At 37.0% G+C, this 25523-nt stretch overlaps 1 protein-coding gene across 3 annotated transcripts in view; it reads right to left on the bottom strand.

Moving 5' to 3' along the window:
• Positions 1-25523, bottom strand: part of LOC110027516 — a 54975-nt gene that overhangs the window by 10754 nt on the left and 18698 nt on the right. For 2 of the 3 annotated variants that reach the window (XM_020728984.1, XM_020728986.1), the window contains exons 4-8: positions 17449-17584; positions 15267-15862; positions 7834-8170; positions 4721-4988; positions 4424-4519 (exon numbers count right to left, since the gene is read on the bottom strand). In XM_020728984.1, coding sequence (XP_020584643.1) covers positions 4424-4519; positions 4721-4988; positions 7834-8170; positions 15267-15862; positions 17449-17584 — 1433 coding nt within the window. The remainder of the gene's footprint in view (positions 1-4423; positions 4520-4720; positions 4989-7833; positions 8171-15266; positions 15863-17448; positions 17585-25523) is intronic. The other variant, XM_020728985.1, reaches the window with a different exon arrangement.

The raw sequence follows: 25523 nt of genomic DNA, 5'->3' as shown, positions 1-25523 counted from the left end.
TTCTAGGGAGGGCAATCCCTTGCCCAATGAAGTCCTTCACAAAGAAAGCATTGATTTTGATATGGCTTGTTGTTGGTCTTCCCCTTGTCCCTTGCCTTTGTTGGAGTTGATTCACAACGTTTCTCTTTTTTGCCCCACCTTTGATTTTGCAACTCTTCTTATCTTCAGGTTTTCTATGCTCCTTTGAATAATCAACCAAGCTTTCAGCAACTGCGATGACAGTGGCAAGATCTTGCACTCCTCGCCTCCTAAGCTCGGTCTTTGCCCGATGTTGAAGCTCATCCATGAAGTTGAAAAGAGCATCATTATCTGATATATCTGGAATTTCAAGAACTAGGCTTGTAAACTCTTTGATGTAGTTTTGAATCAAACCTTCTTGCTTCAGCCTTCGCAGCCGGGCTCGAGCCTCGTCGTCGGCATTCTCGGGATAGAACTATTTTAAAGTGGACATGGTGCACAAACCTCTCTCTACATCTCCTTTTCTTCTTCTCCACCAAAGCATAGCGATGTCTGAGAGATAAAGAGAAGCAAATTGAATTTTTGCATCTTCATCGACAATCTCCATCGCTCCAAAGTATTGCTCTAGTTCCCATATGAAGTTGTCCACTTCCTTCGCGTTGCGAATACCTCCAAAACTCATAGGTTTTGGAACTTCAATCCTCCTGGCTTCGAAAGTGGGATGGTTTGTGGATGACGCGAATGTCTTCTTGCACAACAAAATGTCCCCACGCATTTCCTCCTCCTCGAGTCCATCAACCCTTTAGCCAAATTCCTCTACTTGGCCCTCCATGTCATTCATTGCCTCCTCCATCCGAGCAAGGCGTTAATCAAAGCTATGCATGATCTCCTTAGACCTTTCATGTGGCTTGGGTGCAACGGGGTCTCTTTGTTCCTGGCGACCTCGCCCTTGAGATGACTCCACATTAGTGGCTTCCGACTCCAACACGTGACGTTTTTCGTCATTCCCTCGAACCAAAGCTCTGATATCAACTTGTCACCTCCCAAAAGAGCCCTTAAGAGAGGTGGACAGCCCATGACTTAAATACTGTTTTTTGGCCCTACACCTAGTCGATGTGGGATTATTTGTCAATGACATTCTTCTCCACCCAATCACGTGACGCCCTTGTCACGGATCGGCTCCACCGAGGGTCCCACTGGACCATGGAGAGTCCACACACCTGGCAGACAGTAATCTGCTCTGATACCACTTATCACCTCTCAAAAGAGCCTTGGCAACCATGTGTTTGACATCCTTTAAAGAGGTAGACCAAAGCATGCGTCTTGGACATGGATATCACACCCTAACTAAACTAATGCAAAGCAATGTTTGAACTAGCACTAGCAAGTTCAATTCTATAATACATAAAAATTGAAGAAAAGTTGGAACAAGAAGACCGCTGTAATAACCTTCCTCAAATCATTTTGAAAGCAAACGAAATACAGGCTCCTCTGTAACAGGCTTCTCTTCGTTTCTACTGAAATCGCGAAATACCATAATGAGGCGGTTGGAGCCGCAACCTTATACAGGAAGGAGTAATAGTTGAAACATACAGGGAAGAAAAAAATGGAAAAAATAGCTCCTCCCCTATGTATATATTTTGTGAAGACATGTCTGGGAAAATAAGTTCTCTTCGGTTGGGAGTGCCACTGGAAGGAGAAAGTCCCGCTCTTCAAATATCGGTGGCGGCTCTCCAATTAGGATTTCCACAAGAGAGAAAAAGAGTAAACCACACCCAAAAAAACCTGCCGACAGAAAAAGCTGCAGAAGACGAGGCCGCTGGAAATCACAGCTCCCCCTGAAAGGGACGGCGACAGATTAGGCTGCAAAAACCAATGATGGATTTTTGTGGAAGAACAGCAGGACACAAAAAAAAACTATTTTGTTTCATATGGGATAGTCCTCTGGGTAAGAATAATGGGAAGGCTCGAGGAGGGAGAACAACGGAAAAGACTAGGAAATCCCACAGGAAGAATCAGCGGGTGAATAACCTATGCAGGGGTAACGCAAAGGGGCGAACCAGCGGAGAAGCCATGAATCAAACTGGGAATTATGCTAGAGGGAGAAAATTGTCCCCACTGTAAATGTGGGATTTCCATTGGAGGGAGAAAGAAAAAGCCGCCCCCGCACTTGGATGAAATTTCCACTGCATATGCAAGGCCACCCACTCCACCATGCAGGGATTTCTACTAAAGACAGAAAGTTGCCCCAAATCCCAGGATAGGATTTCTAGAACAGATATAAGGTCTCGCGCACTCCACCACTTTGGGATTTCCAACAGAGAGAGAAAGTAGCCCCCTGCGTTGAGATTTCCAATAAAGAGACAAAATCGGGATTTTTCCCCTCTTTGGGAGCTCGATTTCGGCATGATCGGGTCGTGGAGAGATGTTGCACCGTAGAAAGGAGCCGGCAGATTGGGATGGTGGAGTGACAAAACCACTCTCGACATAGCAAGGTGAAGATTTTTTTCTGGTGTTGAGATTGATTACAGATATTTATAGAGAAAAACCTCTTTTAGTTGGGGAGAATGATGCATACCGTCTCACGGAATTACAGGATCACAAAATCCAGCAATCCTATTTGTGGGAATCTCGCAATACCGCGAAAGAGGAAAATTTGTGATCATAGGCGAATAGAACCTCACATTCCCAACCATTCTGATTTCATCTCAAAAAATTTTTCCTTCTCTGATTTCTTTCTTAATTTTTTATTCCAAATTAGGGCACTTCCTATTAGGAACTTTATATCTTTCTTTTGTTGTTTTGAGAAATGTTTGCTTGGTTATGAGTGTTATAGGGATTGTAATTTCTGATTTTTTGCTTTAGGAATGTTGTATCCTCTTCCTTTTGCAACTTATGTGCTTGTATCTTGCTCAGGAATATGTGGTGAATATCCTCTTTGCCCGTATTGCACTAGTTCATCGTCTGTCTAGCTGCTTTCAGTAAGACTAGCTATTGAACTGCTCCTATACCTATCCAAACACCGTCGAACAAGTAAAATTTTGTCCCCACGCTATTCCCCAATCACCGCTCTAAATCTACTTCCTACACACCTTTTAGGAGCTCTAGAACGATACCACAAAACACGTCCTAATACCTTCCAAACCTTGCGTGTATAGAATACTTAAATAACTTTAACAAAAGCAATTTAAATTATAAATATGGTTGATCGAGCAACTTAATAAGGGAACTTCGTTCGACAATATTCATTCTCATAAAGAAAATATAGAAGCCTTGTTCAAATACCTGCTATAAATATATGGCGAGACATCAAAAGTATACATAATGCATCAATATGTATCCTAAAGCACTATAAGCTCCAAAATTAGACTAAAATACACTTCAAGGGCCCAATGCAACCCGACAGTCATATCAACATTCCTTTTAAGTAGAAGTATAAGACAAAGCAAAGCATTAAACATCTAAAACAGCATCAATCTCTACCCTACGAGATGATATTGGAATATAAATAACTCTACATAGAGGCTTCATTCAACCATTAAATTCATATAAAACCATTAAAACCTATGAGCTTAATAACATAATTTTTAAGGTAAACCAAAATTATCTCATAAAAACTATATGGTTATATCATGTATCTGAGTTTTCATTTTGTATTTATAACCTCTCAAACACAATCAGTCATGCTAAATGCATCTATGCCTCTCCGCCAAACCTAATATAGTATCTCCACCAATAAACCAAACAAATCATGTCCTTACCATAATGATACCCTTGACCTAGAGATGGATAGCCAAAGACGAGGGAAATCATAGTCCCAAACACTGCACTCAACAATCACAATAAAGGCTTGTTGAACTAAAAGCCAAAAATCTTAAAAGTTGTTATCCTAATCTCAATGACTATAGCTAAAGCTCCCCATTCAAGTGATTGGTTAGAACATGAGGTTTAACTTTAACTTGTATTACCATATCTAAAGCCACTTGAATCTTTAGATTTGAGTCCATCCAATAAAATCCTAGAGGATAACACCGCGAAACTTTGATAAAGTTTATCATCAATCTTCAGACTCATTTCTCAATGCATGGGGTTATAGTACAGTTAGTGATACATATATACGAGGTTATTTCAAAATACTAACTTAATATAGACTTTGGGAGGTCTTAATTCACAAGGCTCTCCTACATAGGAAAGGTAATTAACTAGTTAGCTTCCACACAGGAAGTTTCAAACCATATAATCATGCAAAACCATTTATATCAAGTGTGAAATCTATTATATATTCATATCAATACATCTCATATGAAAACATCACAAGTTTCCTCATTGAAATACTTGAGGATTGGGAACGGTCTTTTTACTTGCTTATTTAACTAGCATGTCCTTTTCATGAGCTCACGATAATGGAAATGCATAATCAAAGATGAATGAATCAAAACTACAAGAATATTTAAAGAAAGTATACCTCGGGTTGAGAAGCTAAGCTTTGCCCACGAACATTATCATCCAAGGTTGTTTGGAAAAAAGGAGTAACATAACTCGTTTCAGTTTCATATGGCTGCTTTAAACATGAAAAATGGCATATTAATGAGACAGGTAAATCCACTTTGAAAGGATTAAATATGAAGATAATGAAGGTTATGTCCAACATCTTGAGTCATAAAGAGAAGTAAAATGTTACTATATTTTTTTTATTAAATTTACACTGCAATGAGATGAAGTATTTTATTTGCAGCCGTGTTAGAAGAATAGTTCTACTCACCAAAAAATCAGGCATGCTTGGGGTTTCTGGTATTCGTTGTGACTGTTGAGAGCTGAATGGCGGGCTACGACTTTGAACCAACTCAACATCCATGTAACCCTCGATGTTTTTATTGTTCAAAGGCTCATTGTTTCCAGAAGGAGGCCGCTGCAATTCTTCAGCAGAAGCAGATGAAGTAGATCTAGAAGTCTCTGGTTGGCAATCAACCAAAAGTCCAACTTCAACGGAAGCCTCATTAACAGGTCCAACTGGAACAAACGCTGAATTGCTGATAAAAGGAAAGTTAATGTTAGCATATAAGCCAAAGCATCTATATGACATTTGAATGAATACAATATATAGTTTCTTCGCACAAAGAATAAAATGACCAGGTTCTTACAACAAAGAGACATATGCATACTTATACTACTATTAAAATAATTAAAACCTTATTGCAATTACCGACCATCAATTATTTCTATAATAATAACCACTCGTTCACTATTAAAGACCATTTTAATTCCACATTACTTCAACATGCAAGTCGGACCAAGTGACCACATTTTCCCTATCCAGCAGTGACAACAGAAGTACTACATCCGCCCACTACCCACTATACTTGGATAAATTCCTTGAAAGGTTGCATGTTGCATCAAAATATTGCTAAGTGTAAAACTATGCACCTAAGCATGTACAATGTGAGATCTATCTTGCCTAATAAGAGAGAAGAGAACATATGAGATTGGTATACATTTAAAAAGAAAACTATCCTATAAGATGAGTTGTGGAAAAAAATGGGCTGTCTTGTTGCGTTCCTTCGGAACAAAGTGAAACAAAATCTGTTTGAAATTGGTAGGAAGGTGATGCATGAACTATCATGTGGTCAACAACTACACCTTCTTTCAATCATACGCTATGAGAAAGCCAATCACATTACTGTTCTCTCCTTCAATGATGATCCCTTTCATCTCAAACCTCCACAGCTCCCCAATGTTTTTGATAAAAGGATAACTGCCATCTCAACTTGAAAACTATCCTAGTGCACCAACTACTGCTCAGTCACAATCAAGAATTCTCTTGTCCCGCCTTGAATAATTACTCACATGTCAGCCATATCGGAAGTTAGTAAAGTCCTGTCCACATTCGTCTTAATCCAACTAGGAATGGGGGGCACCAAAAGCAATGATAAGATAGCCCATAAGGCTGATTAGTGTTGCAGGACTCCCGTATTAGATAGATGTAAGTTTATGTGAGCGCCTCCAGAATAGTAGCAGCTATGACTGTTGAGGCCCCAAAAGATCTCCTATGCTTCTTAGCATTCCAGGCTCAATAACATTTGTGGACAGCACTGTAGTAGATACAAGCTTGGGCATATGAAGATCCAGCAGTAAAAGCAAAAGCTCAATTGGCCTCTTCCCAATTACTGACCAAAGGAATTCTAATCCCCATATTCTAAGCACGAGCATGGTTTTAATAAATAGAAGGCTATTCCAAAGGATAAAACAAATCAATTTCATTCATTCAAAAGCTTTTGATGCAGAAATTAATTGGAGTTAACTCAAACCACAATAAGAAAAACAAATTTGATTACTCAAAAGCAAATAGGATTACAATCAAAGACACTTGAAATAGGAAAAAGAAAGACACACACAAAGACCCACAAGGACGGGACGAAGTTCAAAGGTGGTGGGTTGTGGTTCGAGGAGGTGAAAACTAAGAGCTACAGGTGGTAGGGTAATCTAGGAGCAGCTAGGGGAAGCCTGGCCTGTGGCTGGATTGCTGCTGGGAAGCCAAAAGAGATATGGGAAGGTGGCGGCAACAAGGGGAGCATGGGTGGACTGTTTGGCGGTTGGACAGGAAGCGGGAGAGGGTTGGATGGGGTTGGCAGCAAGCAAGGAGGGGGACTGGAAGGGGCTGCAGCAAATAGTAAGTGGACTGGAAGGGGCGGCAGCAATCAGTTGAGGGGTTGGAAGGGATAGACGGCGGTTGGACAGCAGCAGAAAAACCAGTAGGACAATTCTGGCAGAGACAACAGCAGGTCTGGAGGCTAGGATGAAGGTTGGGGAACCTGGGAATACGATAGAAAAACACCACCTTAGGATGAGTTGTTGTTGGAGTATAACGCCCAATTTTGAGAAATTAGGTTAAATTTTGGCAAATTTAAAACATATCTCAAATTTCGCATCTCTTAGAATTCGACCAAATCAATTTTATAAAATTCTACACGTTGAATCATCAATTTAATATATAACACTAAGCATGAATTTTAAATGTAAAAAGATGCAAAATTATAAAGTTATAAGTTTAGTTGAACATAATTAATCCTAATCTCCTACCATTAATCCTCGCAGTTCCCAGCTGACCTGTTCTGCCATTCTCAACAGTAGGATGTCTTGCACGCGGGCTTGTGTCAGAGACTACACACTTGGTTTGAGGGCTTCTGTATGGGCAATTAGCAGAAAATCAGCTAGGGGGGGGGGGGGGGGGGGATTTGAAGTAATTTGTGAGGAGAATTCATGGAGGACAACCCATTTGGGGTAAATATCGACACATTTTTATGTATATGTTAAATTAAAACCTGAGATAAAAAATTTATGAATATCCTAAGAGATTTACGAATTTCATGTTGTTTGCACTATGTGACAAGCTTAAGACGAGCGTCATGGAACTCGTTGTAGGGTTGCTACGTCAATTTAGGTGAAATAATCATGTGCTAACTTAGAAAAATAATTATCCGTAAGTTTCCATGTGATTATATATTTGACATTATTGCATCTAGAAACTTCTGCACATTATGGATAAATATCTACATAAACTGCATGAATGTAAACTTGATTTGTCACTTGCGATGTCTATGATTTTACTATATTATGAATCTATTATGAATCTGATGAACATGCGCTTATGAAATCATTGCTTGAAGGTATTCATTTATTATGATTCATGCAAATGATACATGAAATGCATATAATAAATGCTTGTTAAAGGAATTATGATTTTAAGAAATGACATAAGTGATATTAAATATGAGTTTTTATATGAATACTTGTAAGTACATATGATAAGGTTAAAGAAGACAACTACATGATTTAAGAAAATATAGAAAAAGTAAATAATTGTGAAAAGGCTATAACCTGACAGAAGTCGTCTCTTCTGACTGTTCCGAACTTCCAATTGCTTGTTGAGTGGACAAGAAGTTTGGATTAGAAACAGATCCATCTCCAAAACTACCAAATGTGAACTTTGTGCACTCAGCTTCTGGTACTCGAAGATGCTGAGGAATGATAACTTGCTGCTCTCCACGAATATTGGCATGTGAAAGCTTATCCGACAGTTCAATATCATTCACCAGGTTTGCGCTTGAGGCATAGTCATTAGAAGAGGCAAGGACAGAAAATGTTTCAACTGTGCTGATGCTATCATTTTTCAGCTTTTGGCTTTTAGGCTTCCACTCCATGTTGAGCTGCATGGCTGCATTATAATAGAATAAATGTATTACAAAAATATCCCTGATGTATAAGGAAAAAAATTATATTATCTTACTAATGTGAACTAGCCAAGTAGACATAGAAAAGACAAAAAATAAATTAATTGAGAGAAACATTACCCAAAGCTTTCGCTTTCTAGTGAGTTCATGGGATGAATCATCCTGCTCCATATATTGAAAACAAAATACTAGACAAATAAAACTGTTTGAATATAAAATCATAAAAGGACAATAAAATTTACAACACTGAGATATAAATTGTTCAAATGAACAAATACATAGATATCATTCTTTCACAACTGGAATCCTAAATGTTTCCTTGTCTGCATTTTCAAGCATAGGAATATACACAATTTGACAGGAATTAGTATTTGGCTTGCTATTGATTCGTTAACGGCATGCTCTAATGGTTCAAAACTAAAAAATATCACACTTCAGAAAAATGAAGTATATTACTTCCCAATAACATGTCGCTACATTGTTTGACAGTACCACAAAATTCATCACTAATAATGACACGGATGCTAACCGCTCCCAATTACGGACACTAAGACTGTGCCCGGTTCGGGGCGCAGAACAGCGCCCGATTTGGGTGCTTCGAAGGCAGGCCAGCCCGCCTAGCATCGCAGAAGCAGGAGCGGCGCAAGAGCGGGAGCGGCGTAGAAACATAAGTGGGATCGTGATTTCTCGCGAGGTTTCGCAAGAGCAAGAAATGCCGCACGAAAACTGGATGAATCTAGTGTGATCCGGCTTGGGGCAATGAATCTGTTATTCTAGAGAATGCTTTTGGATTTCTGTACGCTTCTCACTCTCTTCCTTTGTGTAGAAGCTTCCTCCGTCCAGATGGAGCATAAAAATTGTTATCCTAGGTATGTAGGGAGTCAATTCAGATTGTGTTGTCTTCAGTTTTCTTGTGTGGAGTTCATTTTCACTTTGTAGATTGTATCCGGGGAGATGGTGGTACTCCGATTGTATCCTTCTCTAAGATGGTGATTATATATGTCCCTTCTACCTTCCCCAAACCCTCTCCTCTCCACTCCTCAACTATCGAACTCTCCCTCCGTTACCCCGACACCAAACCATTCCCCTTTCCTACATATTACTATTGTTATCCCGCCTTACTAACTCCGTTCAAGCTCCTCCCAACCACCCTACTACCGCTGCCAACCATGCACACCCTTCCCACTTGTTGTCCCTACAGTTCGCATCTTCCCCTCGCAGCCACCAGCACTCTGTGACCATCATCACCCCCGCTAGCCATCCCGACCCACCTCGTCGATCTCCATCACCCATTGGGATATATTTAGGAGTGTTCATTGTGTCATATGTGCATGTGTTGTTATTTTCGTTCAATTCATATTGTAATCCTATTTTAATATTAATGAAAGTTTGCTTTGTGTTTTCCACAGTTTTCCCTACTAATTTAGGCATTATTTGGTATCAAAGCTAACTCCACCCTAGTCCTATCCCAAGGTTGTCCAACATCCCACCCTACCCAAGCCACCTCCACCCAAATTTTTTATTTTGATTCCCAGCCCCAGCCATGCCACCACGAAGAGGTACACCGGACTCGACCAGGGAAGAGATTCAGCAAGAAAGTCGTCATCTACAATGGAGACTAGCAAAGCTAGATGAAGGAAACCAAGAAAGAGGTTACCTTCATCCGTAATCGATGGAGTCAAAGAAAAGACAGGGACGAAGTGATGAATTTGCTTCACAGGAAAGATCATAGTGACGAGGAATATCGGCAACATCGTTTTGGCATCTAATACCAAAGGAGGCCGAGAGAAGAGGCGCCTTATAAAGATCAGAGGGACAATGGCATCAAGATGGACCTCCCAGAATTCGAGTGGATCCTAATGAGTTTATTGAATAGCTGCAATCAGTTAAATAGATTTTTGAATATAAAGATGTACCAGAAGAGAAATGGGTCAAGCTAGCCGCCATTAAGCATAAAAGAGTGCTTCCCTATGATAGGAAAATGTGTAGAGGCGGACGAAGAGGGAAGATAGTAAAAAGATCACTAGGTGAGAGAAGATAAAAAAAGTAAAGCAAAAAAAGTATCTCCTACCTTACTATCGTTAAGATATGTTACTAAAGCTCCACAACTTGCAACAAAGTGATCTTTCAGTTGAAGAGTTCATTGCCTAATTCGACCACTTGCAGATGAAATTCGAACCGACTGAGCCAGAGGAACATACAATACCCATATCTCGAGGGACTGAAACCTGCCATCAACAATGTGGTATAACTGCAATCATATTAGACGCTAGGGGATGTCCATACGTTAGCCTTGAAGGTGGAAAAAAAACAAAAACAGAGTCGGCAACAATCATCTTTCACGCAGCAACCCTCGTAAGTTGTCATCTACAATTACCACGACCGACAATGATCTCTCAGGAGACACGGGCAAGCCCAGACTGGGAAATGACACTACGGATCAAAGCGGGAAGAAGCAAGAGACCCCAACACAGTGTCGACCAAGAAGTGCTACCAATGCCACTGCTACGACCACAAGGCCTCCAATTGCCCACAAGCAAGGTAATTACACTCACAAATCAAGGTATCGTAGAAGAAATTAGCGATGAAGAAAGTCGAAGAAAAGGATGAGTATTAGCTTCCCTCAGATGAAGGAGAGGCACTTGTGATTTGACGGTTTCTGCAGGCTAAGGACATTAGAAATTCGCAGTGGCTTCACCACAACATATTCTACAACGGTTACACAGTGAATAGAAAGTTAAGCAGTCTCATCATCGACGACAGAAGCAGCAAGAACGTGGTGTCGACACAGATGGTCAAGAAATTAGGACTCGCAACTCAGAAACATTTCCAACCATATTAATTGATGTGGCTGAAGAAGATTGGTAGAATTTTCAATCGGAAGCCAAATACAAAACATGTTGCAGTGTCGTGGTCCCTATTGGTGTCTGCCATCTTTCGTTGGGACGACATTGGCAATATGATTGAATGACTCAGCACGATGAACATAAAAACATGTATTCCTTCACCAAGGACGGGAAGCGCGTCAACCTCCTTCCTTCGACAGAGTCTGAGGTCACATGATCCCATTTTAGCAGAACAACATCAATGAAACCAGTTTTAGTGATAACATCAGACAAGAGGACCGAGACACCCGCCCCCGTTACAGGACATACAACCAAGAGTATGTCAGGACGATGTTGTACCAGCAGCACCATCGCGATGCAGGAAGGGCCTGATTACTATCACTACATGCTCGATTGAACCGATCATATGATACTTTAGAAATGTTCACCGGCATAGGCATACCACACTGCCCCAAAAGAACAGATCGATACGGACATTTACTCGCAAGTTAGGGAAGACCCACAAATACCCCGAGAGATGGTGCAATCATCAATGCGACTTAGGGGTGGCCGACTACGAAATGAAAGCTTCGACCATGAAGTTGAAGCTCCCCCAACCCCAGGAGGCTGACACGGGCGCCAACCACGCCCAATTACGGGCGCTAAAACAGTTACGGGTGCTAAACAACGCCTGGTTGTAGGCACTAAAACAGCGCCCGATTCGGGCGCTTCGAAGGCAGGGACGGCCCGCCTAGCATCGCAGAAGCATGAGTGGCGCAGAAGCAAGAGCAGGATCGCAATTTCTTGTGAGGTTTTGCGAGTGCAGGAGATCCCGTGTAAAGACAAGATGGATCTAGCGCGATTCGTGCATCACAAATCTACTATTCTAGGGAGTGTTTTTTGGATTTCTCTAGGCTTCTCTCTCTTTTCCTTTTGTAGAAGCTTCCTCTGTCCAGAGGGAGCCTATAAATTGTTGTCCTGGATATGTATAGAGTCAGTTCAGATCGTGTTGTCTTCAGATCTTCTGCGTGGAATCCATTTTCCCTTCATGGGATGAATCTGAGGAGATTGTAGTTCTCCGATTATATCCTTTCCTGAGGTGGTGAGGTGGTGATTGTATCATTCTGATTGTATCATTCCCTTCTACCTTCCCCAAACCCTCTCCTCTCCGCTCCTCAACCACTGAACTCTCTCTTTGTCATTCTGACACCAAACCATTCCCTTTCCTACATATTATTATTGTTATCCCACCTTCCTAACTCCGCTCAAGCTCCTCCCAACCACCCTACTACCGCTGTCGACCACCCACACCCTTCCCACTTGTTGTCCTTATAGTTTCGCACCTTCCCCTCGCTACCACCAACACTCTGTGACTGCCAATCTCCACCACCAAATGGAATACATTTAGGAGTGTTTGCTTGTGTCGTTTGTGTTTCTGTTGTTATTTCCGTTCGAGTCATAGTGTAATCCTATTTTAATATTAATGAAAGTTTGTTTTTGTGTTTCTCATTGTTTTCTACAAGTTATTAGCCTACTAAATGATTTCAAAAGTGTATAAATCACCCTAAATTTTTAAACTGTTTGGGTTATCTCTCTTTAAAGAGGTTTTTCACCCATAGGACCTTGATGGTCTCCATGTTAGTATTTCAATATTTTCAATATTTGTTCTATATCATTAGAATGATTTGTATATTTTTTTTATTTAAATTATGAAATCAATGTTATTGCTAATGTAAACTACAAATATAAAATTCAAACCAAATGGTTTGATAATAATATGTCTAAACCACAGAACACCTGTCATTGGTACCTTTACGAAATTAGTTGCAAGAAAGATAAAGCATTGAGTTCTAATAAGGTACTCATTATAGGAGTGCAACTCAATTGGTCTGTTGGTTCAGTGCTTTGACTCCAACCATTAGGTCTTGAGTTCAAGGCTTAACACAAATAGATGTGTGCGCAATTTAAAAAATAAAAATAAGTTACTCATTATAAGTTATTTTGAATTATAATTATGACGTGGAGCTTTGGGAGAAGGCCGACTGACCGGGTGGCAGAAGAGCCAGCTGAACCGGCCTGGGGAGGTTCCAGTCCAGCCTCTTGCTGGACCGACTGGCCTTCTGAGGGGTGGAATTTGTCTCCCGCACCACTTTCCTTTCCCGATTCCCGCCTACTGTGAATTGAGATTTGTCACCCACTGCTCTCTTCCCTTCTTCTTTTCAGTTTCTCACCTGCTTGGAGTCTATTTATATGCATATTTGTTGAGTTTAAGGTTAGATTATTGTGTCTTCCTTTAAGAGTTCTTTGTAGAATTTTCTTTCCCTCTAGAGCAATATCAGACGACAAGCGGTGCTCTGGGCATATCCTGCTCAAAGGTAGTGTTGTATCCTCTCTAATTTCCTCCCTGCTTTATCCATTACCTCCCTTAGCCGCCAGCCTACACCTCCATCACCCTAATTTCCCCAGATGGCCCCTTCCCTCCAGCCACACCTGCTGTCCAACCTCTCCAACCGCCCAACCTGCACCCTGTCGCCTCCCTGCCGCCTCCCTACCACCTTCACTGAAGTGTCGCAGCCCTCATAGCACCTTACCCCGCTGTTCTCACCACCTCCTTCTCCCCTACAATTGTTGCTAGCCCTTCCCCTTGATCCTGACCACCCACCACCACGCCATTCCAGCCACCTCTTCCATGTCCTCTACCACCGCAACGCCCAACCACCTCACTGACACTACCACTGCCCTTGGATCTTTGTATCCTGCCCATAGCCCAAGATTGGTGTTTGTTGTGTTTCCATTTTAGTTTTGAGTTATGTTTGTAATCCTAGTCATTTGCTTAATAAAATTTGTGTATGTTACCGTGGGTTTGATTGGTTCCAGTATAAAATTAAGATCCCCAATATATGTAAAACAATAATAAATATGTGAATAAAATTCTCCTCTCAATCTTCTATGCACTCTTAGATATGGATTCTCTAAGTAATTCGTAAGTCTTAAAGAAATCTTCCAAGAGATATTTCTCATCGGAGTGAGACATGGATATTCCAAGTGTCTACCTTTATCCTTATTCTTTCTTTTAAGCTATTGAATATTTGGTTTTTTTGCAAAATAATAATTTTGTTTAGTTTGATACATACCTTTTTCATTTTTGTGTTATGAATTTAATTGATGAAGAATTTTTCATTCGTTCTTAAATTCCTCAGAGCTTCAGATGTTGTCAACTTATTTATCATCATTTTGGACGAATAAAGTGTATTTTTTACTGTGCATCAAGTGACTAATCTCCTCTTAAGTTAAAATTTAAGAAAATGTGAATTTTAGCCTTTTTGTATTTCTTTACACAAATAATCCTTAGTCTGCATTAGAGATCCCTAGATCCTAAAAAGTCTGAAATTAATTAACTTAATGACCATTAGAATAAACACTTTGTGATTGGATTGAATAGACAGTAATGTTACCTTGCTTGTCCATTCGTCAACCATATTCTAAGCTAGAGATCAGCACTCCAAGTAAGAGACAAGGTTTCCCTAGTTTGAGAAAGAGAAAGGAGAGAAGAGGAGGAGAAGGGAGAGAGAGTTTTGTGACTACTTGAAACAATTTTATAATCTTAGAATTATAATTTTGTTGCATTATCAAAATAACAAATTAGAAACAAACCTTTAAACAAGTAAATTTCCTTCATTATTCACCTCATTTCTAATTCATAGATCAAGTACGAGCATAGAAAACACCTTAACATCCCTTGAAAAGGAAAATAGACATAAGACGGTGGTTAGCTACCTAGCTACAATAGACTATGATGAGGAGTCAACAACTTTGGTGCTCCTTTTTCATTTTTTGTTGATATGGAAAAATTAAGTGGTGTTTACGGATGATGCAATAATGATGGTGAAGTGATACACCTTGAAACATGAACTTTTAGCCTTAAAATGTAATTTCATGTAGGATCATGAAACCAAAGCAACATAAAAAAAGTATTTAAATTGGTTTAGAATACATTAAACCCTAGCCAGGTCACCCTAAAGTTGTTGACTATGCTGCAATTAACACAAGCAGACATTTTCCTTAATTAGCCTTAATTTGATTGAAAATCCACCGGGATCAAATGTTCACCACTTGCATTGGTCTCTCGTAAAACTTTGCAGCCCTCTACTTCGATTAGTTCACACAGTGCATTCATAGCTCACAAGTAAAAAACCACCATTTCTATGTTAAGCTGGTACAAGTTAACTTTAAAATTAAGAAATAACAGTCCTACCCCTTTGGTGATTGAATGTTTGAAGTTGTTTGCTATTATTTTGTGCACTTCGACGATTTGATGTTGGAGGCCTGAAAGTATCTGAGATAGGAACTCGATTAAGCTGATTGCTTTTGGCATTTGTTGCCGAGTCTCGCAGTGACTCTGCTGTGGATGTAATGCCCTTCCCACCCAAGTTTACTGAGTGAGAATTATTTGAAACTGTTGAGTTTGTAGGCTGAACATTAGAAGACTGTTTTTTAATGCCGACAGCTCCAACTTCACGTCGAATGGCACCAATGGAACCAGCTGATCTGGAAGCTGGAGATGGAACATGAACAGGATCTGAGGACGAAGAGTAAACACCAATAATAGTATTACTTGAAGCAGAATTTATCTCAGAACCATTAACAACAGCTCTATCAGCCTCTGAATTTGAAGATTGATGCATGGTCGTAATCTCCTCAGATGGCAAAGCCCTAGATCTGCTAGCTCGGGACAAATCTTTCTCAGGGTTCAAACCCTGAGAGCATGATGCATTCATGTTTTGAGATCTTCCATGGCCATCCAAAATGCTGGAATTAAGTGGCTTCTGTTCATTTATAATTCTTGCCAATCTGCAATAGAAAATTATGCCAATTGATGTGTTTTAAGTTAATGATAGACATGTAATATAAGAAGAAACATGTATGAAAAGGCTCCAATGGAAACCTAGCACTGACCATACTATAATAAAATATCAAAAGACAAAAATCAAAATATCCTTGCACATAAAGCATATAAAGCTTAAAACCAAAGAAAATAACTATTGCCTACTTTAATTAGAGGTTAATGACAGTCCAAAAGTGATCTTATTTTTGACAAGTTGACATGAAATATATGGGTGATCCCTCTTATTACATGGTAGCTTTAGGCTTCATCAATGAAGTGTTCATTAACTAGAAAATCAAGGTCCTATCACGAGACAATACTACAGAGTAAAAGGCACTAACATAGATATCCAGTAACATAATTGGCTGCAGTTACAATTGATTTGCATTTGACATTGAATTATTTATCCCGCTGAATCAGTTGATTAACCAAGCTTGGATTTTTGGATATCAAACCACCAATAAACTATGCGTCTATGAAGGGCTCAATTACAATTCAATAGTTTAGTGTTAGGGATCTCAGTTGTGAACAAGCAAACTTCCTCATTTGGAGATAAAGTTCTCAAATTCAAGGAGTTCTTCATTAAAGGGTTTTACATAGTTAATTTGGGATGAATTCTTAGGCTACAGAACAACCGCTAAACAATTTGACAGTTATGTTGGGTTAAGTTGCGTTTATCTAGTGCCAACTCTACATACAGACAAACATACCTATATATATTTTGAATACATTAAAATGCAAACAAAAGCAGTGCCTGCGGTGGCAGAAATTGGCTGGTGGAAATCGCATGCAGTGGGGGCGTGAATTTGGAAATCTTAGGGATTGAAAAAATTCAAAATGCCGAAAAAACAGAGATTTTTGGAATATTTCAAATCCCATAAACTTTTACATTTTTCTTTCGATTCAAATTAAACATTAAAATAATAATAAGAAAATGCAAGGAAATTATATGCAACACCCTGCTAATATTACCAACCAAACAATCCCGAAAGAAAGAAAGAAAATAGCGAACTCCCAATTACCAAATTAGTCTGACATGTAGAAACCATCCAATCACTTCAAACAAACCTTATAAGTCCATTTATAGAAATAATATAAATTTCTAAAAACAGATATATCAAAAACATGAAGTAAAATGACAAGAATTTAAAAATACGTGGAACTACTTAAAATCATGTCACGATTAACTCAAATAAGATTAAACAAGATATAATCAATTGCAACTAGATTATACTAGATCATTCTGGCAATTTAGTCAAACTACTGAGCCTTTTTATCAAATGCCATAATGAAGTCGTAAAGTTATTTGTTGTTCTTCATAAGAGATACATAATGTATGTGTGTGTGTGTAGACTGCACGCACAGGAATATGATGCTTAAAAAATAAACATGGGACCTACACACGCACACACACACAGGAACAAATAACAGCTACACCAAATAACTCGCACAGGATTATGATGCTTAAAAAATAAACATGGGACCAACACACCCACAAACACGGGAACAAATAACAGCTACACCAAATAACTCTAAAAAAAACCACGCTTACCTCATCACAGAATTATTTGAGTTAAGATGCTCATTTCCCGAAGAGGGCTGCAATGAATTGGACTTGGCATCCTTGTTCAAATTTTGGTTTACCCTATTGTCCCGCACAACACGAAACTCTTTGTTGATTCTATTATCTAGTCAAAATTTTAAATAGGAAAAAGCATATCAGCATAAACATCATGGATTTAGAATTCATGTCAGTAAATCTAATGTAAAGGGAAGAAAGATGCCAGGATTGTAGTTTAGGTGGCTGATCAAAAATATTATTTGGTCACAAAGCATATTAATTATTTCAGCACAAACAAAATGATGTGTGGTTCTACAAATGTATATATTCAGAATAAAAAATAAAAATTGTCCCGACAACATAAGAAAAAAGTTTAAAACTGAAAAACCTTTAACAATGCAAATATAGCATGCATGTTACACACCACAATTTCTTCATCCCCCGACATTTGAGAACATCTTCAAAAGTAAGTGCACAATATTCAAACTTTGCATGTAAGAAAAGATTCTTGAATCTAGGCTAGGCAGGCCAGTTTAACCAATTGACTTGTGAACCACTTGCATTAGCAATTCATTATTACCAAGGACATAATGGAACAATGATTAAATGTTAGTCCAACTGAGGTCCCAATGTAGGACTTCAAAGCAAAAAAGGTTTCGGGGACCACTTGTATATTCATTACTGCCCAAGATGGAATGGAACAATGATTAAATGGTAATCCAACGGGAGTACCAATGTAGGATTTAAAAAAAAAAACTAGCATCTAGTTGTATCAACGAGTTTATAAATATAGATTTAAAGCTTAAATCTTTCAAATTACTTTGCCACCACAGCACCCTTCCACAAGTTCACATAGTTTCCCCACATCTAAAGTTAAACAAGCCAATTATGGATATCTATGTGAAAACCAAGGTCTTGCAGTCATGCTTGAACAAAACATGAACAACTTATGACTTGATCAAGTCAAATCAAATCCTCGTGGCATAATTGACTCAACTTGGCTTGAATAAAGCCCTCTCTGATAATCCAAAACTTTGATTGTCTATTATTATCCCCAACATCCACACATCCAAATATTAGTTATCCTCTTCTTTCACAACCAGACTATGTCCTCATAGTCCATAGCTTCTGATCAAATGCAACTCCAATAACAAAATTACTCAAAAAAATGATAAGAGTTTAAGGGAAAACACAATTCCAAAAATTTTAGTCATAAATACCAAAACACATATTTATAGAATACTTGATATCGTTTAAATTTAATCTCTTGATAACACCCCAAAGCAATATTGAAATTTGAATTCTAAATAATTAGGATCTCCTAATTAATGGTTATAGAACTTCCTCAATTTCCTTCTAGGAAAATCCAATCTACAAGCAGTAAATATATTTCACTCTACTCTTAACTAATCCATAACCGATCCCTTCCACTTTTTAAAGTACAGTCGACAACTTCCAAATTTCTATTATTTTTTTTTCATTACTACCCCTCAAAATGGTGAGCAGATATCAATCAATTCCAACTTGCTGAAGAAATATTCAAAATTGTATTTGAACGTTCTTTTTGTGAGGATATTTCTAGTTCATTGGCAGTTGAATAAAAATATGCAAATACTTGATGAATTTAATTTCTCGTTTATAACATGTTGGTCTACCTCAACGTACTTAGTTCTACCATATTGGACAATATTATTAGTTATTAATCAACGCCAACTTGCTAACGAAATATTCAAAATTAGACCTAAATAATCCATTTGTGATGATATTTTTTATTTATCAGAAAGAAAAAAATAGATGCAAATAAATTCTGCATGAAACTTAACTTCTTTTTAATAAAATGTTGATCAACCTCAACACGTTCGGTTCCATTGTATTAGAAAATATTATTGGCTATACTCCACCTTTGTTGTCAAAACATAACGTCATTGGAGAATCTATGGTTCTATTGGACAATTCAGCATCTGCCATTGGAGATTTTTAGTGTCATTTTGTCATGAAAAATTTAAGAGAAAATATCTAGAGTAAAAGCCCATTTGCATCAACAAACTGGGTTAGGTATTCGAGAATATCCTAAACTAACTTCTACAAAAATTTAGAAAATGCACGAATTGGATAATGATGCTAAGCAGAAAAATAATGTTATGTTTAAAAAAGTTTCATTCCTCTCTTTTGGGCAAATTGATTCCGGTAAGTATTTTAGCTCTTAGCCAAGTGTGTGTTTATTTAAACCAAAATATCATGATCCTAAGAAAAAAAGTGCAAAGCTGTAGTGCTATTGAAAGAGCATTCAACTTGCAAGCTGAATATCATTTATATGAAAAATTGCTCGAATGTTTTATTCAACAGCTTCTCAATTCCATTTCACAAAAATTTCATATTATTATAGTGTGTGCTCATATGCAATCAACAACATAATCACTAGATATATTATTCTAGGTTATAATATGTAAAGAACAATATTGGCTCAAAAAAAGAAAATATATTGAAAGAATTCTTGAGCCCATAAAAGAGACTCAAAATGAGAAATAAATTATTATTATAACTTGTAATGATTGGACATATGCATATAATTAATTTTATGGCATCACAAAATTTGAGCTAATCTTTTTAAAAGCTATATTGTGAAAGGGCATAAAAAAATAAATTTTATATTGCCAATAAATTAAAGAAGTAATTACGGGGTGGGCACAAATAAAGTAGTTCAAGTAATCACCACTAATGTACCTATATGCAGACCTATATAAGCACTAATTGAGGCTCAATACCCTTTTGTCTTTTCATCTTATTATGTTGTTCCTACACTAAAACTAACAGTGAAAAATATTTGTGTTCCAAAGAAGATAATAAAAGAAAATGAGATTATTTATAAATCATGTTGCTGGATAATTAAAGTTAGCAAAAAGGTAAACTTTGTATAAATTTCCATTATGAACCACTCAATGAGATTATCATTTTTCAATGAGTTTGTGAAACTAAAAATATTGGCTATTACAAAGACTAGTTTTATATCATGTATAGTCATGCATAAGCAATTCAAAACAATAAAGAAATGACTACATATTATTATAATTAGTAGAAGTGGAATATGTATTGTGAAGATGATAAATATAAGATGATGCTCGTACAGATAAAATCTCATATGATGAGTGATAAAACAAGATAGGCTGTGTTAAAGCTTTTACAAAGCCTATATATCATATGTTGAGAGTGATTGATTAAAAAAAAGCCTCATCTCCATCTTGTCTATAAAATATGGGATTCAATAATAAAAAATGTGAAAGAGATCATAAATCAAAATGAGGGAAAACGAGATATCGAAGTCCATACATTTCATAAGTTTATATATAAAATTCTAGTAGAAAGATTAAATAAAAATAACATTTTACCTCGTTTCCTTGCTCACTCTCTCAATCTAACAAAAATTTAATTTTCTATTTTGTTAATCCTATTTTTTGTATCTGGAATGTCATTTATGAGGTATATTATTTACAAGATATTATAGGTATACTTGACTAAGTGAAGTTTTAAACTGTATTATTCCACATAAAGGCATGTAGATATTACATGAGGAACAAATATCTAAAGAGAACTTTTTACATGAAAAAGAAAAATTAATAATAATTTGGTATTCGCCAAATTCTTCGGATTCAGCGGTGCGATTACTTATCATAACTCCATAGCTTCTATAAGTATTATTGATGAAACAGCGTGGTGGATGATTTATGGAACAAGTTTCTCACAACTGCAAAGTTTAGCTTTTAAATTATAGCTCAACCATATTCATCATTTTGCTATGAATGAAATTAAAGTACATATTCTTTTATCAATTCACTTAAGATAAACAATCACACCTCAAAAAGGATAATATTTAAAATTTATGCATATTAATCTCCATCTTCCATCTAGTTCCATCTAGGAAGAGCCCAAAATAAATTTAATGTAAGATAAAATTATGGGATATTGGTGGAAATACATTAATTACCATGGATAATATTGAAATATCTAAAGTTGCTATACTCTATCTTGATGAGCTATGCTTGGAAATTGTATATTTCTTAAATGAAGGTGAAAATGTTATCGAAGAGGGCAATGGAAACTAACCAGCTCGCACTAATGATGATCTTACCATTAAATGCGGTAACTCCAATTAGCGATGATCATGCAACTATATTTTATTTCATTATATTAATAATGCCATTGCAATAAGTTTATTTTTTTATATATATTTTTAATATTTTGAATGTAATACTAATATCACCAAAATAATTTTTATTATTATAAGTTTTTTGATGATTGCATACTTCACTTTATGATAAATTGAGAACAAAATAGTGACAAATATACAGTATTGTCGTGTTTGCATCCATGTTATGTCCCTGTGTTCATGTTCATGCTTTATGGATAAGAATTTATTTATAACAGAAGCAATTTCTTACTTGTGCTCTTGCTAAACTTATAGTCAGATAATCCAGCCATTTAGTCAATAAGCATGTAGATAAATATGCCTATAAATTTGACTTGCCGTGAAATATGAACATTTCAACTACCTTTAATGTCACCGATTTTTCACGTCATTATGAATGTGTTCTGGAACCTAAACATATAGGGCGGGTCTTCTCCTACCATGGAAGCATGACATAATTTTGTGCAGGAGAGATCTTCCTTTTAAATTAATATACCTTTTAGTTATCTTTTTTCGTCTTATTTCATTTTAGGGGTAGCTCCATAATGGGTGGCTTAAGAGTTAAAAGGAATTTCACATAACTAGCAATTCCATAGACGAGCCGAGAGGTCTTTTTACGCCATTTGTTTTCCATGGCTTTCAGGTTATTCCTAAAAGAGAGCAGGGAATTCCTGTCATTGGAGAGGATTTCACAAAAATTTTGAAGAGGTGAGACGAAGGAGGATATAATGGTGTCCAAGACCATGACAAAATTTGATTGCCTAGAACTTTAACCTTTCTTCTATAACTACCAACGAGTAGAAAACTTTCCAGTGTCAGGAATTACAATTGTCTTGCTGCAGACTTACCTTACAGCAAACTTTGAGAGTAAGAAAGCTAGCATATTAGGTTACTGGTGAGATATAGCAACTAGGAGTGTAGTCCCTGTTCCTGCAGCAGAAATTTGCACGAGGGCTACTTGATATCAGCGTGTCTTAAAGCTTAAAAACATCAATTATATGATTTTAGATTTAATTCGTGTCCTTACAACACAATAATCTACCAATTTCTTTTCTTACTAGCTATTGCAATTTGTTGGAATTCCAACATAAGCCTTAAAATTTCTCTCTACAATCCATAAATTATCCATTTTTAAATCAAAAATCATTTTCCGACAGATTCTTTTTTGTTCAGTCTCTTAATTTTAATTTCTCTAGTAAAAGCAATAGACTACCTTGGCTTCACTTTAATTAAGCCAACAAACAGCAGATAAACAATATAGCTAAAATAAACCATAACAGAAAGAGCTTGCCCCACCCATAAATAAAAGGTTATTGTTATGGTTTGTATTAGTTTGTTTTAAATAATTTTTAATATATACTCCTGAGGATGGTAATTAGTTGTACCGAGTATTTAAGCATTAGAAGTCTAAATTAGAAGTCTAGACCCAGAACTTCTAAAGCTAGCCGTGGGGTGGTAGCTGTTTTGTTTTCTTTTTGCGAGTTTGAAGAGTCAAAATCTTTGCAAAACCTTAATAGCTCTTTTACAGAAATGTTTGCAATTTGACAGAGAATTTAACTCTCGGCTTTCTCATTTCAGCTATTCATATGAGTGTCAGGGATTTTGTCTCGAGCAGATTTGTGTATAGTTAATATAGGCTGCAGCTATTTATCTCGAATTTGAAAGTGATCTCTATTTAAATTTCAAAGGAAAAAAAGTTTGCATTCTTTCAGCCAAGAGATCTAGGCATGTCATACAAAAGGACAACAACAACAACAACAACAAAGCCTTGATCCCACTACGTGGGGTCAGCTACATGAATCATTTTTCTCCATTGCGTCCTATTTAGTGTCATATTTTCATTTATTTCCAGTAAATTAAGATCATTTTTAATACAATAAGCCCAAGTCTTCCTAGGTCTACCTCTGTCGTTCTTAACACAACTCGAATCTAAAACATCTACTCTCCTAATCGGATCATCAGATGGTCGACGTTTAATGTGACCAAACCATCTAAGACGACTTTCTCTAATTTTGTCCGTCACAGGAGCTACACCAAACCTATCACGAATATATTCATTTTGCATTTTGTCTCTAAGTGTAAAGCCACTCATCCACCTAATCATTCTCATCTCGGCAACACTTAACTTATTATTATGTTTTTCTTTTAAAGGCCAACATTCAGCGCCATAGAGCATTGCAGGTCTCACCACCGTCTTATAAAATTTTCCTTTCAGTCTAAGCGGTACTTTTCTATCACACAAAAGGCTCGAAGCATTCCTCCACTTCAACCAACCAACTTGAATTCTACTATTAACATCCCCATCTATATCAACATCGCTTTGAACAACGGACCCAAGATATCTAAATCATTCACACTTTTTAATAATTTGATCACCCAAAGTCACACTTCTGTCCCTAGAGCTATACTAAAATTACATTCCATGTATTCAGTTTTAGTTCTACTTAAACGAAGGCCTATAGACTCCAATGAAGACCTCCATAATTCAAGTTTTTCCTGGGCTTTTTCTCTCCTTTTATCCACGAGAAGGATATCATCAGCAAAAAGCATACACCAAGGTACATCCTCATGTAGATGTCCAGTGAGACCATCCATAACTAAAGCAAAAAGATATGGGCTTAAAGCCGATCCCTGATGTAATCCAACAGAAATAGGAAAATATTTTGTCAATCCTCCTTCAGTTTGAACACAAGTAAAAGCTCTAGTATACATATCTTTAATGACTTGAATATAAGTCATATCAACACATTTCTTCTCGAGAACTCTCCAAAGGATATCTCTTGAAACCTTATCGTAAGCTTTTTCTAAATCAATAAAAATCAAATGTAGATTCTCAATGGACACGAAAATTCATTCAATTGGCTTTTGAAAGAAGACAACCTCTAGAAGATTCATTGAATGATGACACATTTTAAAGAGACCACATCTTTTGAATTTTTATAAAAAAAGACTTGGATCATCCATGAAAGAGGTCAATCATCATCATCCATCCAGACCGACCGGTGCCATTCGCCACATCGCCGCCGTCGCTGCCCATCTTTTTTTTTTGTTTTTAGTGTATTTTTATTGTGAGTGAAGGAAGAGATTCAAATAAACTTCAAGACAGTTGCTGGAGAGAAATTTGGGATAATTTTTTATCTCATCGACTTCTTTTTTGCTAACGCGACGGTAAAAATGAAACGTTTTATTATTATTGACGAAATTAAGGTCATTAAGGTCGATCGTATTTTCAGATCTCATTAAAAAGTTTATCAAAATAACTCACCCACCTATGTTAAATATCTTTTTCTAAGAAAAATACTTTTTGATTTTCATCTTTGACACATTTTACTTCAGTTTAATCTTTACTTTTCTTTTCTCTTTGTTTGGCTAGTATATACATATATTTTTCATCCTCCTTAGTATCTAATCTTTTATAAAGATCATTAAAAGCAAAATTTTTAGCGTCCCAGATTGTTCTTTTGGACTCCCTGCGGGCCGTTTGATATTTTTCTCAGTTCTCTAAGCTTTTACATTTAAACCAATTTTTATAACATAACTTCTTATATTTTATCTTTTCTTGAACATTATAATTCCACCACAAATTATTTTTATTTATAAAAATTTTTTATTTTGATTCTCCAAGCACATCTTTTGCTACTTGTTTAATAGTGTTTGTTACTTTATCAGTGTTTGTTACTTTATCGTTACTTTATCTCACATAACATTTGTTTTTTCATGAATATCCCAAATTTTGAAATCTTGAATTTTACTCATAAAAATATTTTTGTTTGTATCTTTTAAGTTTCTCCATCTAATTCTACGATGATGACTCCTTATATTGAGTCATAGTATTTTTTATTTTACAGCTCTTAAACTTAAAATCTAAAACTAATAAACGATG

Source organism: Phalaenopsis equestris, unplaced genomic scaffold (assembly GCF_001263595.1).
Source record: "Phalaenopsis equestris unplaced genomic scaffold, ASM126359v1 Scaffold000428, whole genome shotgun sequence".
Classification (NCBI taxonomy): domain Eukaryota; kingdom Viridiplantae; phylum Streptophyta; class Magnoliopsida; order Asparagales; family Orchidaceae; genus Phalaenopsis; species Phalaenopsis equestris.
This window is presented reverse-complemented; position numbering and strand designations above follow the sequence as displayed.